The sequence below is a fragment of the Sus scrofa genome, chromosome 13, assembly GCF_000003025.6.
Source record: "Sus scrofa isolate TJ Tabasco breed Duroc chromosome 13, Sscrofa11.1, whole genome shotgun sequence".
Lineage (NCBI taxonomy): Eukaryota > Metazoa > Chordata > Mammalia > Artiodactyla > Suidae > Sus > Sus scrofa.
Genome location: NC_010455.5, coordinates 117,370,371 through 117,384,802, shown reverse-complemented (window position 1 = coordinate 117,384,802; position 14,432 = coordinate 117,370,371). Strand labels below are relative to the sequence as shown.

At 40.7% G+C, this 14,432-nt stretch overlaps 1 protein-coding gene across 4 annotated transcripts; it reads right to left on the bottom strand.

Annotated features, from left to right (window-relative positions):
- Positions 757 to 14,307, bottom strand: ZNF639 (zinc finger protein 639). 4 transcript variants are annotated; one of them, NM_001244656.1, is given in 7 exon segments: positions 825 to 2,260; positions 2,397 to 2,531; positions 7,921 to 8,031; positions 9,024 to 9,092; positions 10,287 to 10,359; positions 14,091 to 14,173; positions 14,238 to 14,261. In NM_001244656.1, coding segments are annotated over 4 exon segments (1,458 nt in total). In that variant the 5' UTR covers positions 9,082 to 9,092; positions 10,287 to 10,359; positions 14,091 to 14,173; positions 14,238 to 14,261; the 3' UTR covers positions 825 to 1,106.

The window sequence follows — 14,432 nt, the reverse complement described above, 5'->3', positions numbered from 1 at the left end:
AGCAACCCCTATCTCCCAGATCTTCTTTTTCTATTTCAATACTTTTCAGTATTCTCAGAAAATAAATGATTTTAGGGAGTTCCCACTGTGGCTCAGCGGTTAAAGAACCCAACTAGGACCCATGAGGATGAGGGTTTGATCCCTGGCCTCGCTCAGTGGGTTGGAGATCTGGTGTTGCCGTGAGCTATGGTATAGGTTGTAGATGCAGCTTGGATCCTATGTTGCTGCAGCTGTGGTGTAGGCTGGCAGCTGTAGCTCTGATTTGACCCCTAGCCTGGGAGCTTTCCTATGCTGCGGGTGTGGCCCTAAAAAGCAAAAAAAAGAAAAGAAATGACTTTATATCTGAAGTTTAGGGATTACTTTGCAGTTGTATAACTGAAAATGAAATGTGATTATAATCTATTTCATTTATAAATGAGTTATGAAATGCTACCTTATTGTCTAATTCCTTTCCAGTTCCTCCCCACCCCCATCTAAAACTGACACAAAGATAAGGGCTAAAATAAAGGGGAAATAAAAAAGAGCGCCAGCAAAACCAAATCTTTCCTTCTTACCCTAACACTGGCCTCCTAGTGTCACTGAAAAAAAATCACAGAGAGGTAGAGCACGCTGATTGCCTTGGGGATAATAACCTGATGGGGAATGCCAAAGGAGGGTCTGGTTCTTACTAATGGGAGTGTCAGTGGACTTAATTGTGTACAGTGTTGCATTTTAGTTCTGGTAGTGCAGTACTTCACACATGAAAAACTGAGGTTGTTTTGAGTTTAAAGAAGAAAAAGTTTATAGCACCTATGTTTACAGAAGGAAAACCGTAGTCTAGTTTCTTCAGTACATCTGTTTCTTATCAATTTATGAAATCAGAGCACATGCAAGAAACAAGATGACAGTCACCAAAAGTGGTAAAAACTACAAACTACAATGCATCAAAAATACCACATTTAGGATAAATTACATATTGAAAAAGCTAGCAATGCCAAAAAAATTGGAGAATTAAAAAACTTGTTAAAGACAATTCTCATAAATTGTTTAAAATCATCCATTTTAACATCTTCAAAAAAGTCAAATTTATTATATTACATCAACATTACGGAAGTTAAAGAGAACAATCAAGAAGTCTCATGGACTGGAAGGTGACTTATTAATTCCCTTTCATTTCCAAACCTCATCAAGCAGTCACTACATTTATGAGGTAAATCAGCTGAATGTTTGAAATCTAGATGAATTTTAAGATCTTCAATCTGTCCTGTTGAATATTCACAGTACTGACATAAATAAATGCCTTCTGATAAATGTGAATTTAAATGCTTGCAATATTCTAGCATACTTGAAAAGCCTTTCCCACAGTCATCGCAAACATGAGGAAAAATTTTAGTATGTTCAATAGCAACATGCCTGTTAACGTTTGTATGAAGTCTACTCCGAAAACCACATACTTGACATACAAAGAAGTTTTTACATTTGTCAAAGGTAATTTTGCTTAAGAGGCTGTACTGTCCGTGTTCTCCATTGTTATACTTATCACTTAACTCTATTAACTTACATGCATGCTCATTTACCACATGGCTGTGCAAGTCTTCTGGATCATTTGTTTCATGTTCACAGAACTGACACAAGTACTGTTCATCACAGCTGTGCTCCTGGAAATGCAAGTAGAGTTCACTGCTTGAGGAGAACTGTACATCACATTGCTCACACCAATAAAGATGATCACTAAAATGGGTGTCAGCAATGTGCTGGCTAAGGTTCTCGAAAATAACTGTCTTATAATCACAGTATTTACAAATGTAGGGATCCTCTTCATGCAGTTTGGCATGTTCAATCAGAAGCATGTTGGTAGAGAAACTTTCTTTGCATACTCGACACACATTTGAATCAGTTCGTTTATGTTTCAAGATCATATGCTGCTTCAAATCAGAAAAGTATTTGCTGTTGAACTCACAAAGTTCACATTTATAAAGGCCACTGCTATTAGCTCTCAGTAAAGGCCATTTCTGCTGGGCAGTCACATTCAAAGCTTGGCTCTTATCAAGAATTTTGCAAAGTTTAGCTGGTGGCTCTTCATCAGTTTGGTCTTGGAGACTCTCAGAGGAATTGTTTTCTGCCTCTATATCATAATCTTCAGAAATTGCATGCACTTCTGCAGCAATTGGAACATCTTCAGCAGTGTGAACTTCTATAGCGCTTTCCTCTTGAGTCTGCTGGTTGACTGACTCAGGGGAGTCACACTCTTCATCACAAATTTCAATATCAGCAGATTTTTCTGAAAAACAAAAAAGCCTATTATTACTAAATAAGACCTATTAAATAAGTAATTGGCAGAAAGAAATTTATTTTATGTGTTATTTCTTCATTAATCTATACAAAATGTGCAAATGCTATTAATTAGTTTCCCTTACCTGTAGAAAAGGCAGTGTGGTCTAGAATTCTAAGTACAGGACTGGGAACCAGGTAGTTTTGATTTCTGTTTCTGGCCTTGATTCCATCTGTAAATTTTGGCAAGTCATTTGATGTCTCTGTATCAGAATCATCATCTGTTACAACGGATTTGGAAAAATATTTATATCAAAGCATTAAACATTACTATAAAAACAAACCACCAAATGTTTTAAACTTAGAATTCCAACACAACTAAGGACTTAGATTTAGGTATGAAAAGCTTTGTTATCTGTATACCACAGATACAAAGAAAATCTGTCCAAATAACAAACTAATGCTTCCCTGCTACATTTGGACTAGAATACACTTCTTAAAGTTACATGGGAATTTTATTTTTAAATTACTGAATTTGAATAAGTCTCTGTTCTCTCAGTCCAGCCTCCAAAATTTAAAATTAGCAAGGACAAACTGAAATGCCAGTCAGTAGAGAAAACTGGGTTTCAACATGATGTCTTTTGAAAATAGATTTTATTTTTTAGAAGTTTCAGATTTATAGAAAAAGCAAAATAGGACAAAGCATTCTCCTATATTCTACAGTTTCTCTCTATCAACATTTTACCTTAGGAGTTCCCATCGTGGCTCAGTGGTTAACGAATCCGACTAGGAACCATGAGGTTGCGGGTTTGATCCCTGGACTTGCTGAGGGGGTTAAGGATCAAGCGTTGCCCTGAGTTGTGGTGGGGGTTGCAGATGCGGCTCGGATCTGGTGTTGCTGTGGCTGTGGTGTAGGCCGGCAGCTGCAGCTCTGATTAGACCTCTAGCCTGGGAACTTCCACATGCCGTGGGTGTGGCCCTAAAAAGACAAAAAAATATATATATATATACATATATATATATATATAAAACAAAACAAAAAACATTTTACATTAATATTTGTTATAATTAGGAGATCCCCTAATTATGGCTCAGTGGGTTAAGAACCCAACATAGTGTCTGTGAGGATGTGGGTTCAATCCCTTGCCTTGCTCAGTGGGTTAAGGATCTGGCATTGCTGCAAGTCGAAGCACAGGTTATAGATGAGGCTCAGATCTGTTGTTGCTGTCAGTCCCAGCTCTAGCTCCAACTCAACCCCTAGCCTGGGAACTTCCATACGTTACAGGTATAACCGTAAAAAGAAAAAATAATAGTTACAATTAAAGACCAATACTGGTAAGTGGTTCTTAACTAAAGTCCATACTTCAACTTGATTTCCTTATTTTTTTAAATTACTCAATGCATTTATTACATTTATAGCTGTACAATGGTCATCAGAACCCAATCTTATAGGATTTCCATCCCACAACCCTAGCGCATCCACCCCCCCCAACTGTCTCCTCTGGAGACCAGAAGTTTTTCAAAGTCTGTGAGTCAGTATCTGTTCTGCAAAGAAGTTCATCCTGTCCTTTTTTCAGATTCCACATGTCAGTGAAAGCATTTGATGTTGGTGTCTCATTGTATGGCTGACTTCACTCAGCATGATAATTTCAAGGTCCATCCAGGTTGCTAAAAATGCTATTACTTTGTTCCTTTTAATGGCTGAGTAATATTCCATTGTGTACATGTACCACATCTTCTTGATCCACTCCTCTGTCGATGGACATTTAGGTTGTTTCCATGTCTTGGCTATTGCAAAGAGTGCTGCAATGAACACTGGAGTACATGTGTCTTTTCCAGTCATGGTTTTCTCTGGATAGATGCCCAGGAGTGGGATTGCTGGATCAAATGGGAGTTCTATTTTGACTTTTCTGAGGAATCTCCATAATGTTTCCCGCAGTGGTTGCACCAATTTACATTCCCACCAACAGTGTAATAGGGTTCCTTTTTCTCCACACCCTCTCCAGCACTTATTGTTTGTAGACTTTTTGATGATGGCCATTCTGGCTGGTGTAAGGTGGTACCTCCTAGTGGTTTTTTTTTTTTTTTTTTTTTTTTTTTTTTCATCTTTTTTTTGCCATTTCTTGGGCCGCTTCCGCGGCATATGGAGGTTCCCAGGCTAGGGGTCGAATCGGAGCTGTAGCCACCGGCCTACGCCAGAGCCACAACAACGCAAGATCCGAGCCGCGTCTGCAACCTACACCACAGCTCACGGCAACGCCGGATCGGTAACCCACTGAGCAAGGGCAGGGATCGAACCCGCAACCTCATGGTTCCTAGTCGGATTCGTTAACCACTGCGCCACGATGGGAACTCCTCCTAGTGGTTTTGATTTGCATTTCTCTAATAATGAGTGATGTTGAGCATCTTTTCATATGTTTTTTGGCCATCTGTATGTCTTCTTTGGAGAACTGTCTGTTTAGATCTTCTGCCCATTTTTTGATGGGGTTGTTTTTTTAGTATGGAGCTGTAGGAGGTGTTTATAAATTTTGGAGATTAATCCCTTGTCAGTTGCTTTATTTGCAAAGATTTTCTCCCATTCTGTGGGTTGTATTTTTGTGGTGTTTAGGGTTTCCTTTGCTGTGCAGAAACTTTTAAGTTTGATTAGGTCCCATTTATTTTTGTTTTTACATCATTGTCAGAGTGTTTGACTTATGTTTTCCTCTAAGAGTTTTATAGTACCTGGTCTTATACCTAGGTCTTCCTCTAAGAGCTTTATAGTATCTGGTCTTATATCTAGGTCTTTAATCCACTTTGAGTTTATTTTTTTATATGGTGTTAGGGAATGTTCTAATTTCATTCTTTTCCATGTGGCTGTCCAGTTTTCCCAGCACCACTTATTGAACAAGCTTGATTTCCTTAGTTTTTAACTGATGTTCTTTTTCTGTTCCAGGATCCTATTTAGGATACATAGCATCTAGTTGTCATGTCTGTAGGCTACCAATAGCTGTGGCAGTTTCTCAGACTTGCCTTGTTTTTCATGACCATGACAATTTCAAGACTGGTCAAAATTAGAGTGTCCCACTAATGAAGTTTGTTTGTTGTTTTTTTCTTGATTAGACTGGGGTTATGGATTACTGGGAGGTAGACACAGAGCCAAACTGCCATTTTTATCACATCACATCAAAAGAATATAGTATTAACATGATTTATTAGTTGATGTTGACCTTGAAAACATGGGTTAATGTGCTATTTGTCAGGTTTCTCCACTGCAAAGTCATTCTTTTACCTTCCATACTCTATGCTTTGGAATTATGTCACAATGTGCAGACCATGTTTCAGGAGTGGAAAGCTATGTTCCACTTCCTTGAGGGAGGAGTAGCTAAATAATTTGGAGTTGTTCTGTACAGGAGATTTGTTTCTTCTCCCCTATTTAATCATTTATTAATATCAGAATGGGCTCATGGATATTTATTTTACCCTTTGTGTTATCATTCAATTTTTTCCCTCTCAAATTTTTTCAACTTTGGAGATTGGGAGATCTTTTAGTTGGTTCCTTGTGTTCCTTCAGCATACCTGTATTAAGTGAGTGCATGAGTATGTTTTGAGTACTTCCCTATTTTCTGGCACTATAAGGTGCTCCAGTTTCATCTAGTATATTTCCTGCCCCAGAACTAGAAAGAGCCATTTCCCTAAGAAATCCTAGTTCCGGAGTTCCCGTCGTGGCGCAGTGGTTAACGAATCCGACTAGGAACCATGAGGTTGCGGGTTCGGTCCCTGCCCTTGCTCAGTGGGTTACCGATCCGGCGTTGCCGTGAGCTGTGGTGTAGGTCACAGACGCGGCTCGGATCCTGCGTTGCTGTGGGTCTGGCGTAGGCCGGTGGCTACAGCTCCAATTAGACCCCTAGACTGGGAACCTCCACATACTGTGGGAGCGGCCCAAGAAATAGCAAAAAAAAAGACAAAAAAAAAAAAGAAATCCTAGTTCCTTTCACTGGAAAATAGTATTAGAGAACAAGATCTGGGTGCTTGATGTGCTTATTGGTACTAGAGTGTCATTTCTGTTAAGCCTTCTCAAATAGAGTAAAAAATATGTGCATGTACACTACCACATATACATAGACATACCCACACATGTTTTTGTATGTCACCATTTGTGTCTATATTATAGGTCAAACATGAGTTCATACTTTATTATCATTATTTTTTTTTAGGGCTGCTCCTGTGGCATACAGAAGTTCCCAGGGGCTAAAGGTCGAATCGGAGCTGTAGCTGCCAGCCTACACCACAGCCACAGCAACACTGGATCTGAGCCACATCTGTGACCTATACCACAGCTCATGCCAATGCTGGATCTCTGACCCACTGAGCAAGGTAGAGGGATCAAACCCATGTCCTCACAGATACTAGTAGGGTTTGCTACTGCTGAGCCACAAAGGGAACTCCCATGAATTCACACTGATGTCTCTGACTCTGTATGTTTTTAAAATCATTTATGTTTCTGTGCCTGTAAGAGGAGTTCAAGGGAACTGGGAGTTTTGATGGTTGTAGAGGAAGAAGAGAACAAGTTCAGGTTATTATTCATCTAATGCTTTAGAAAAGAGAAGTCAAAAGAAGATGGAAGATTGAAAATGACAAATTCGGGAGTTCCCGTCGTGGCTCAGTGGTTAACGAATCTGACTGGGAACCATGAGGTTGAGGGTTCGATCCCTGGCCTTGCTCAGTGGGTTAAGGATCCAGCGTTGCTGTGAGCTGTGGTCTAGGTTGCAGACGTGGCTCAGATCTGGTGTTGCTGTGGCTGTGGTGTAGGTCGGAGGCTACAGCTCTGATTCGACCCCTAGCCTGGGAATCTCCATGTGCAGCAGGTGCGGCCATAGAAAAGACAAAAAGACTTAATAAAAAGAAAGAAAATGACAAATCCTTTACCTTCTGTTCTTTTCTCCTGTTAGCTCTCCAGATTGAAAGGTATAATGAATGGAAGAACTGTGTATAATACTATTCTTTTTTTTTTTTTTTTTTTGTCTTTTTAGGGCCTCACCCACAGCATACGGAAGTTCCCAGGCTAGAGGTCTTATCAGAGCTACAGCTGCTGGCCTATACCACAGCCACAGCAACGCCAGATCCAAGCCACACCTGCGACCTACACCACAACTCACAGCAACACCGGATCCTTAACCCACTGAGTGAGGCCAGGGATTGAACCTGCAGCCTTATGGATCCTAGTCGTTGAGTTCATTAACTGCTGATCCACGAAGGTAACTCCTGTGTAACGCTATTCTTAACCTTCATCATAACACTCCAAACTCTGGGTCACTCTTGCTTTGGCACCAATTCCTAATCAACTAAAACCGATTTAGGAGAATGTGCTTTTGATTCACGTCTGAAACAATGTTAAAAATTAAAATTCACTTACTTTCTTACACAAAACTCTTTTTTGGCTGCATCCAGGGCATATGCAAGTTCCTAGGCCAGGAACTGAACCCACGACATAGTTGTAACTAGAGGCACAGCAGTGACAATGAGGGATTCTTAACCAACTGAACCACAAGGGAATTCTGTAGATTGAAATCTGCTTTGTTTTCTTTTTAAACACTTGCTTGTTTTGAAAGCACTACTTTCACCCACATTTTTATGTAAGAAATGAAAAATTACTAAGCAAATAAAAAAATATTTTGGAAAATTTAGATATACCTTTGTTGTCAAAATATTTTAAGTCTGGTTGTCTCATAGAACAAACACTGTAACAATGATCAGAAAAAATTCCATTGAATCCATCTGCAATTCTGCTTATTCCAGAGGAATCTGAACATAAAACAAAATTTTAAAAATTTCAAGCATATTGAACATACATATATACATTTAGTGACAGTCATCTCTTTATCCAACATACATAAATTTTCATAATATATGTAATAAAGTGTTAATATTTTCCTCAATTCTGAAGGCTTTTATAATTCAAGTCTGGTACTGACTTTGAGCTTTGAAAGAACCATAAACTACACAATTTAAAATATAATAGTTTGAAGCACACAAAGATACACTTGCCTTAGTCAGAACCCCACAAAATATAAATGTGATAAATGAGTTAACTGCAAAAAATAGTGAATTAACTACCAAGATCTGCCATATAGTTCAGGGAAAGCATAATACATAGGAGAAGGTCTGAGGACCAGTTAGGGATTTCAAATACAGTCATTTCAAGTCTTGCCTGGGAAGGGGCAGGAAACAGTAAATCAGGCCTAATCTCCTCAGATATGAAAAACATGTAGGCTGGTTTGGTTAACAGGTGTGCCTGAGACACTTGAGTTGCATATACATATAGTTACAGATGGCCAGACTTCTTATTTGCCAAGACAGCAGAGCCAACCTCAAAGAAAGGATCTGAAATCACACAATCAAATCAAAGTTCATACTTCTGAAGATAATGTAATTTTCCCAATGATACAAAATGCCTTCCAAAAGGGTTGTTGTTGTGCCTTAAGTACAAGCTTAGGAATCACACAGGCAAATCTCAATTATGCTGCATAAGTACATAATGCGGGTATCTAATTTTAAATATCTATAAACCAAGTTGTGAAGATTAAATGATGCATGTCAAGTTCTGATGGGTGCCTAGCACATAGCAGACATTGAGAAATATGCATTCAGAGAATTTATTTAAAGTTTTCTCTTACCTGAAAGTTGACCCAGATATTTAACTCTTATCAGATCATTTATGAGAAAATGGATGGGAACACAACTGCACAGGAATTAATACATGGCCTAACTTTTAAATAATTTAATAACACACTGACCTGAATAACGAGAAGGGTGTAAAGTCTTCCTTTTTCTTTTTTTAGGATACTCATTCATATCGTTTTAATCTAAAAATGGAAAAATTTAACAAACATATCACAAATAACAATTATTAATATCATAAAATTTCTAACCAAAGAATTTATTGACAATAGGAAATATGTGTGCCATATGAAAATCTACTTCATAAGAGAAATGTTAAACAATCCTTCTGGGAGTTCCTATTGTGGCTCAGAGGAAACAAACTTAACCAGAATCCATGAGGCCGTGGTTTGATCCCTTGCCTCACTCAGTGGGCTAAGGATCTGGTATTGCTGCTGCAGAGTAGGTCACAGACGCAGCTTGGATCTGGTGTTGCTGTGGCTATAGCTGTAGCACAGGCCTGCAAGCTGCAGCTCTGATCTGACCCCTAAACTGGGAACTTCCATATGCTGCAAGTGAGGCCCTAAAAAAAAAAAAAAAAAAAAAAAAAAAAAAAAAAAAATCCTTCTGCTTATATTTTGGATTTATTTTTCTGATCAAGTTTAAAGGCAGGACACCAAGTTCTGTTTTCTTTCATACTGAGGGTGAGGAGTCTTTTTCAAACGTTGCTGTACCTGTGAGAACTGGATAATCACATGAGCCTTATGCTTAAATTATTTTTTTATAGAAGACAAACTGTGCCTATGGCACCAAATTAAGTTTTTACAGGTACATTTCTTGGAAATTGGGAATTTTTTTGGGGGGGGTGTCTTTTTGTCTTTTTTTTTTTAGGGGCGCACCTGCAGCATATAGAGGTCCCCAAGCTAGGAGTCCAATGGGAACTATAGGCGCTGGCCTATGCCAGAGCCACAGCAACCTGGGATCCAAGCCGCATCTGCGACCTACACCACAGCTCATGGCAACACCAGGATCCTTAACCCACTGAGCGAGGCCAGGGATCAAACCCACATCCTCACGGATCCTAGTCAGGTTCAATAACTGCTGAGCCATGATGGGAACTCCTCAATTGGGAATATTTTGATATAGTTTTGAAGCTACAGGTAGATATTCTCCTTTAAAAAAATACTGTCACAAATATGTATTGATCCCCTGGCTTCAGAAAAAAAATACTCATCATATAGAAGTTCAGAATATAATTTTCAAGAAAAAAATCCTTTTCTTACTTATGGGGTCACATTCAACATTTCACTGAGAACAAAATAGAGCAGCCATTGAATTTAGATTACATTCCCAGGGACTGTTATAAAATGGACTAGTTAGTTTGACTACATCCCACTTACTTGGTATAATTCTTAATACTGGAGTGAGGAAAAATGAATTACAGAGAGGTTTTCACAGATGGTAAAAAAATGCCTGTAGAAAAAAAACATGACAGAAGTCATTTAAGCAAAAATGCAGTTCATTTCTGAGATTCCAGAGTACAATGGTACCAGATCTTAGTCAACTAGAAAGTTGTACAATATTCTTTTGAACATACTGTATTAATTACTAAAACATATATACTGATAAATGTTACTGTAATATATGTAATACGTATCACATTTCTTTGAAATGAATTTACCTTCTAAAGCTCTAGCTGAATCTTAACACCAAAATAGCAATATATATCTTATTAATTTATTCAGCCAAAATGAAAGCTAACATAATGAAAGCAAACACCAAATTACAGACTTTAGGAGTTCCTGTCGTGGCTCAGCAATTAATGAACCTGACTAGTACCCGTGAGGATGCAGGTTAGATCCCTGGCCTTGCTCAGTGGGTTAAGGATCTGGCGTTGCCGTGAACTGTAGTGTAGGTCGCAGACGAAGCTCGGATACCAGCTGTAGGCCAGCGACTATAGCTCCAATTCCACCCCTAGCCTGGGGACTGCCATATGCCTCAGGTGTGGCCCTAAAAAGACAAAAGACAAAACAAAAACAACCCCCCAACCCAAAAACAAATTACAGGCTTTAAACTGTTTAAATCCTCATAGATTATTTAACAGAATAATAACAATCATGTATTGAGCACAATTAGGTACCATGCTGTGTATATACTTTATTTAATCCTGTAATTTGCAAAATCCACAACTCTCTCTCAAAATTGCTATTATATACCCTTTGTTACCCAATGAGGAAACTGAAGACTAAACTTACATCAGGGGAATACTTAATAAGTGACAGAATTGGGATTTGAATAAAGACCTAACCAACTTTGAGGTCCATGCTTTCAATCCCTTTATTTTAGTTGTGGAAATAAATAGGGAGATAAAGTGATCAAGTTACAGATAGGTGTCAGAATCAGACACCACCTCCGTTTCAGATTAATGCTCTTTCCACAGCAGCAATGGGAAAGTAAGGAACATCAGAAAAAGAAATGCATTGTGAAGTTTTCTCTACCAGGTTTATAAGCTGCTTTTCTTATCACTAAGGTGAAATATGTACATAGCAGGTACAACTTGGCATCATTACTAAAACCAAGATCATCTCATTTCTAGTGGAAAGGAACCTGAGGTACACATACTATTTTTGCTGCTTCACTAAATTCTAGGTATGTCAGCACTACACGTGATATGCTCATACACTTAAGAGTGCTGTTGAGTTTATTGTGCATTTTCCTTATTTGATCTTTTTTTTAGGGGTGCGCCCAAGGAATATGGAAGTTCTCAGGCTAGGGGTCGAATCAGAGCTGCAGCTGCCAGCTTATGCAACAGCCACAGGCACACCAGATCCAGGCCACGTCTGTGACCTACACCCCAGCTTACGGCGAATCTGTGAACCTGAATCCTTAACCCACTGAACGGGGCCAGGAATCGAACTTGCATCTTTGTGGACACTAGTTGGGTTTGTTACTGCTGAGCCATAATGGGAACTCATCCTTATGTGATCTTCACAACAATCCTATGAAGAAGGGCTACTATCAAACCTACCCCAATTTTGCTGATAAGGAAACAAACTCAGTGAAAGTCAAGTCAACTAAGTAGCAGAACCAGCAATGAAAAAACAAGTCTTCTGACTCCCAGGTTTTGAACAACTAACTGCGTACATCTTCTTTGCTAATCACTGCTCCTAGCAAGTCACGTCCTGCTTACAGTTCTTACACAGCCACCAACTGGGAGGAGGAGAATGGAATCACCCAAAGAAGCTGACAACCATGATATTTACAGAAATGGTATCAATTTATATATAATGCCTCACCTAACAACACAAACAGCATTTCTTGAGCCCACTCCCATTAACTGCATTTTAAAAAAATCAAAAAATAAAGCTGTTTTCAAATTTATGCAATAAATCAAAATCTCAAGACTTATTCCTAATGCCTCTTTTGCACACTTCCAGAATTTAAAAAGCTTTATACTTCATGTTCTAAATATTCTACAAGCATCAGAGAGAACACTGAAAACTGTCAGCCAAGCATGCGAAACACTTCAAACTCTTTCAAAAAAGCAAGAAAAGGAAACCAAGAATGGCATTAAAATTAATGTTGCAAGTTGGTATGGATTCAGACTGTCAGGTGAAAGGAATAGGATCACCATGATCACGAAATGTTTGACTCCTATTTCCGGCTGACCTCCTTTAAGCCAGATGGTAAAATGCTTGCTCAAAACCAAAAATCCTTCATCTCAGCAAATGTGTTTAGGTGCCTTTGATATGTATGACTGCCCAGATAAAGAAGTTTGGCTTTTCACTTAAGATGTCATGTAAACATTTGCTCACTTCTCCTTCTTTCATTGGGAAGATTCTGAATATACTTTTCATTCAAGTCCCACCTTACTCACTTCAAAACAACAGGTGTAATATATGTCACTGAAGTAAAATTAATCAAATCCTTAGGATGTATTCATCCAGAAAAACCACTGTTAACACTTTGTGTAGATGTCAAGACATTTTCTCATGTTACAGTATTCATATATATTTTACATTTACAAAAGGAGACCATGCCATCCAAAACATTCATTTTTTTAAAAAGTAACTTACAAAACACTTGTCAGCATCTTTCCATCTGTCATTTTTTTTCAACAATAAGAACGTCTGCATACAAAACACACTACAGATAACAGGCAGTCACCACTTAAATAGTTCAACCTTTCTGAAGCCTTTCGTGCAATGTAAATATTCTCTTCCTATTTGGTATAAACATAAGACAAGCATTTACAATAAAAAAAAAACCCTACAGATTTACCCTAAAGAGTTTTAAAAGCATGTTCTTTTCTACCCTCATTTTGAAACAAGCATATATTTTCCAGATTTTTAAAAGAAATGAAAATAAAAAAAATGCGACAGGAAAACTTGAACTAGTGCCCGCTATATATCCAACTTAGTGTCCGTTCTTGCTTTTCTCTTTGCTAAGAAATAACCTGCTTCAAATAACTCGTGTCCCTAGGTTGTACTGAAAAACAAAACCAAAAGGGGTTATAGGCACCCTAACAAGTGGCTTAGACTACTGGCTGGAGACGTAGAGCCGGGACCTTCGCCTGAAGGTTGCGGTTCTCCGTGCGTGCACAGGATGCGCCGCCGGAGGGTCAAGATGCCACCCAGCAAGGCCTGAGGGCCAGCGTGGCGTTTGGGGCCAGACGCCCGGAGGGGCCGCGCAAGAACCACCGGGACGCAGCCGTCTCCATCTCCGCGCCACGCACCCGCCCCACCGCAGCCCGGCGACTAGCGGGGCTTCCCAAGCCCCGACCCCAAAGTCAGCGTTCAGAAAAAAGCCGCGGGGGGCAGAGGCAGTCTTCGCAGGGGGTGGAACTGCCTTCGGAATGGGGGAGGGGAGCGCCATCCCGCCAGAAAACGAAAGCAGGATTTCAGTTTAAAAGACGCCATCCGGTCTTCCCTGCTCTCTCCCGCAGGAAGCTGCACCCGATCGGCCCGCTCCGCCCTCACACTCACCAGTGCCCTAGGCCCGCCTAGCCATCCCAGGCGCAGCTCCGAGGCGGCGGCAGCCCAGGCGCCCGAGGGCGGGCGGAGAGGCCGCGCGGCCCTGCCCGCGGGCAGCGCCGCTCCGGCCCTCGCGCTCCCGGGCGCTCAGCGGGGCTGGCCCCACTCCCTCCCCGCGCGCCCTACGCCCAGCCCGCTAGGCCCCGGGCCTAGCTCAGAGGCCGCACTCACCGCCTCGCTCCGCGCCTGCGCCGCACACCTCCCAGGTCCGCAGAGAGGGAGGGGAGGTGACTAGGTGAGAGTCAGGGCCGGGGATCCGGCGGCGTGGCTGCAGTACATAACCGGCCTGGGAGGGACCACCGGCCTCCAGCCCCAGGGGTGGCCCGGCGGCCCGCGCCCCCTGCAGGCACCTCCGCGCCTCTGCACGTCCCTTCTGGGCGAGGGACCGCCCCTCCCGAAACAGGCGAGTGATTCCACCCTCTACAATTGCTCCCCGCCGCCCTGCCGAAGGAACTTAGGCCAGTTTGCCACCAGCCCTCCCTCCCTTCCGGAAGAAGTGGGAGAAGCTAAGCG

What these genes read in the sequence shown, in the direction of transcription:
- ZNF639 (XM_021068464.1), bottom strand. Translation starts at nt 9,081, where the DNA reads ATGAATGAGTATCCTAAAAAAAGAAAAAGGAAGACTTTACACCCTTCT. An exon ending in ACACCCTTCTCGTTATTCAG is followed by an intron (nt 8,032 to 9,023) that starts GTCAGTGTGTTA and finishes TTTTATGTTCAG; the next exon opens with ATTCCTCTGGAATAAGCAGA. An exon ending in AAAATATTTTGACAACAAAG is followed by an intron (nt 2,532 to 7,920) that starts GTATATCTAAAT and finishes CCGTTGTAACAG; the next exon opens with ATGATGATTCTGATACAGAG.